This window comes from Austrofundulus limnaeus, unplaced genomic scaffold, assembly GCF_001266775.1.
Source record: "Austrofundulus limnaeus strain Quisiro unplaced genomic scaffold, Austrofundulus_limnaeus-1.0 Scaffold136, whole genome shotgun sequence".
Classification (NCBI taxonomy): Eukaryota; Metazoa; Chordata; class Actinopteri; order Cyprinodontiformes; family Rivulidae; genus Austrofundulus; species Austrofundulus limnaeus.
In genome coordinates, this window is record NW_013952538.1 from 1,078,161 (window position 1) to 1,081,681 (window position 3,521).

Sequence of the window (3,521 nt, forward strand, 5' to 3'; positions counted from 1 at the left end):
AAATACGTTTCTGTGTTTTTCTCCTCATAAACATCTAAATCAGAACATTAATATCAGATTTTTTAATAATCTAAGAGATAAATGTTACATAATTACAAAATGTATTTAGTTTGAATTAAGTTTTTAGGCAGGTTTCGATCTAAATAAGTGAAGGGTCAACACACATTCGTTTTATTTCATCAGTTATTTTCATTTGAACACATCAGGATGTAATAAATTGTTTTTGTGAGAAACTAAACGTTTGTCCAGACGGTGAGCACGGTTTGATCATAAACGATTGAGACAAAGTTTCGTACAAGAAAAATGAGAAAGCCTCAGCAGCAGCTGGACGAGACGCGTCCGAGGACAAAAACCTGAAAGAGGACAAAAACAAAAGGAGTGAAAGTTCAAGATCAGGAAGCTGGAAGACGTTTCACAAGTTTCACCACAAGTTTCAAGAATCCTTCCTTTCACAATAAAAGCCCTTTCATCATTTAAACTGAAAATAAGATGCAAATAATTTCCTTTAAAATGAAACTAAACGTGTAAAAATAACACTTAGCTTTGCTTCTTTGAGCAAAAATATTTGAAATCTGCATGAATCCAGCCGGTGTTTTTGTTTCAGCATTTTTGCATAAATATGATCAGCTTCTAAATAACAACACATAAAAAGATGATTGTTCATCTAAAACTCTCCACAAAGGGAATATTTTTTATAATATTTTGCTGAATAATATTCTATTAGTGCTTCTTTGGAGTGAATTATAAGTTTTAATTTGGATCAAAAATCTGTAATATGATCTGAAGGTGAGTCCAAACAGCTCTCCATTTACAGGGAAAAACAGAAATACTACAAAATAAAACAAAATGAAAACTGACTGGAAGCAGGTTTCCTGTGAAGCTTCCTGTTTCTTACAAAAACGAACCGAAGAGTTTCAGACTTTAACCTTTTCGACACAAGTTCACTGCTGGACTCACTAAACCTGCAGAAATCCAAAATAGCTGACAACCACTGCTGAGTGTTGTTGATCCTCAGAGCCCCTGTGGAGGCACGGAAATAGTTTTTAAAACCAGGATTCTGTGGAGAAAATGACCAGATTAAAAACTCTTGATTAAAAAAGTGAATGATTTTATTGTATGTTTACAAATGAAACAGACAAAAGACATTAATCATGAAACACTTTAGTTTTCTCTGAAAATAAACTAATGGTTCACAAAAGCTGGGGTCAGGACCCCATGTGGGTCGTGAAAGTCCAAGTTAGGGGTCCTGAGAAAAACTGCAGGAATCTAATTGACAATGGAAACAATTGCCAAAAGCATGTTTAACCTGTGTGTGTGTGTGCGTGTGTGTGTGTGTGTGTGTGTGCGTGGCGGGGTATTATTTAGACTCGTTGTTCAATTCTATACCACACTCAAGTCACTTTGTAACCTTCAGTTCTTATGAAAAAGCTTTTTATATCAAAAATAAATTTGACTTTGCATCTAAATGCCTTGAAATTGGCCTCTATCTCTTTAAGAACGTCCTACCATTTCTGACACTCCCACTTCAGCATGTTTCAAACAGTGCTTCAGAGGAAGGGGTGCTCTGTGGGGCTGGTGCTCGACTGCAGACTGAACTCCCAGGTAAGAGATTTGTGTAAATAGGCGGAGCTTTGTATCAGCAAGTGTTTAAGCAGCTCCCCATGGCTGCCACAGGAGATTCAAGGATTGCTCCAACATGCATGAATGAGTCAAAGAAACACTGGATATTTTGGTGAGGGAATGACATAATACCACCCCCCACCACCTCAAGAGTTACAGAGAGAAAAAACAAGATAAGGACTAATTACTGCTGTTTGTTTACGAGCTGGGGTCACCAATTTTTTTCAACTTTTATTTTGTGGATCAGAAACTTAAAAAATTGAGAACTGCTGGTTTAAATCAGTGGCTCTCAAACAAAAATTTACGACAGTTTTGGCATTACTATTCATTCAAAAAACGTTTTTATTTATCTGGCAACCCTGGGTCCACTCTTATTTATCAGACGATACGTGACCCATTTAGAATCGATGACACAAGGTTACAACCACTTTATTTAGTGGCTGGAGGTTAATTTGATGATGGAGGAGGCATGCTAATCTGAGTAGGATTATGTTAAATTATCTGATGATGCTTCAGATCAAAGAAAACAAAGATGGGAGGAGTTACAGTGAAGGGATTTGTAAATATTTAAATTGTGTTTTATAAGTTTTACATCAAGAGTTGTTTTATTTTGCAGGTGAAACACTAAGACGGGAGATCAAAACAATGTGAGGAACAACAGAGATGAAGATCAGCGAGTCAGAAGGCGTGCTGAACTTCAAAAACTAAAAAAAAAACTTAAATATGTGCAGAATTGTGTTTTTCATTTCTACCCATTAAGTTAAATCATTGCAAGAAAATATTTTTTGCTAATAAAGTTTTTACAGCACAAAGATGTGGAACTAAAGTTAACAAGAAGGAAAGTTCCTTCGACATGGCGGCGAGACGATTCTTCATGCTCTGACACGTGTGTGAGGGTTCAGGTCCAAACGTGAGGAGAAAAAAAACAATCAAGTCGTCTGAAAGAGATTCAGCTCAGCTTGAATGAACCATGAAGTGTGCAAAGTGTGGAGAAGTCCATCGTGAAGCCAGAGAGTCACTCCACGACATTCCTGTTGTGATCATACGACAGGCGGCGCTTGGCGGCAGCGTGGTGAGCGTTCTGATTGGCCGAGGGGAGGCCGGGGGAGAGATGACGGTTCGTCGTCCATGAAGCAGGTCTGCTTTCCTGCAAACATGAAGAGGATTAAAATCAGCAGCTTTTTAAAGTTTATTCACAAATTTTAAATGTTTTAATAACAGAACTATATTAATTAACAACCAATTACACAAAATAACACAGGTTTGGTGAAAAGGACACTAATTAAATACAAATAGAGAAAATAGGCACCTCAATATTATTTTTGTTTCTATCCTCTACTTCTCTTTTCAATAATTCCTTTAGTGTCAGTTCAGTTTAGCACTGTTACTCCTCCAGCCACTAGGGGCGCTTGTTGCGTTGGCGGCATATAGTAGGCTTGTGGGCAAACAGAAGGAGAATTACTGTAACCTTCTTCTTAAAGCTAATAGGAGTTCAACATGTGCTGCTGTTTCATGCGTTGAGAGAACAACAATCAAATCACCCTCAGATCATCTAAGGTTGACGGTTAATAATTTGGGGGCTCGTCCGGGATTAGCACCTTTGATGAAATGGTGGTAATCATCCAAGATTGGTGGGTTAGAAACATTAAAGGTTTACATCACAGCACATGGGATTGTGTTTCATCTCACAAAAATGCATACATGTCAACTTGTATGGATTGTCCGTAAGTTATAAGGATTTTACGTCATTTTGCAGGTATACGGACGTATAGAGCAATCTCACGGATTTTTTTCAAGTCTTATGGATATTTTAAAAACCTCATTTTCAAATTTATCTAACATGTCAGAGTCTGTAGGATGATTTCAAAAAACAATAAATAACAAACAGCCATCTTCCAACC

At 37.2% G+C, this 3,521-nt stretch overlaps 1 protein-coding gene across 1 annotated transcript in view; it reads right to left on the reverse strand.

The window, feature by feature from the left end:
* Window positions 1–1,091: 1,091 nt before the first annotated feature.
* The window catches only part of si:ch211-14c7.2 (uncharacterized), a gene marked incomplete at its 5' end in the record, with an annotated part of 13,660 nt that continues 11,230 nt past the window's right edge, over window positions 1,092–3,521 (reverse strand). Inside the window, 1 exon segment of the mRNA XM_014015957.1 lies at window positions 1,092–2,767. Within this exon segment, the coding sequence (XP_013871411.1) occupies window positions 2,636–2,767 (132 nt within the window). The 3' untranslated portion in view covers window positions 1,092–2,635.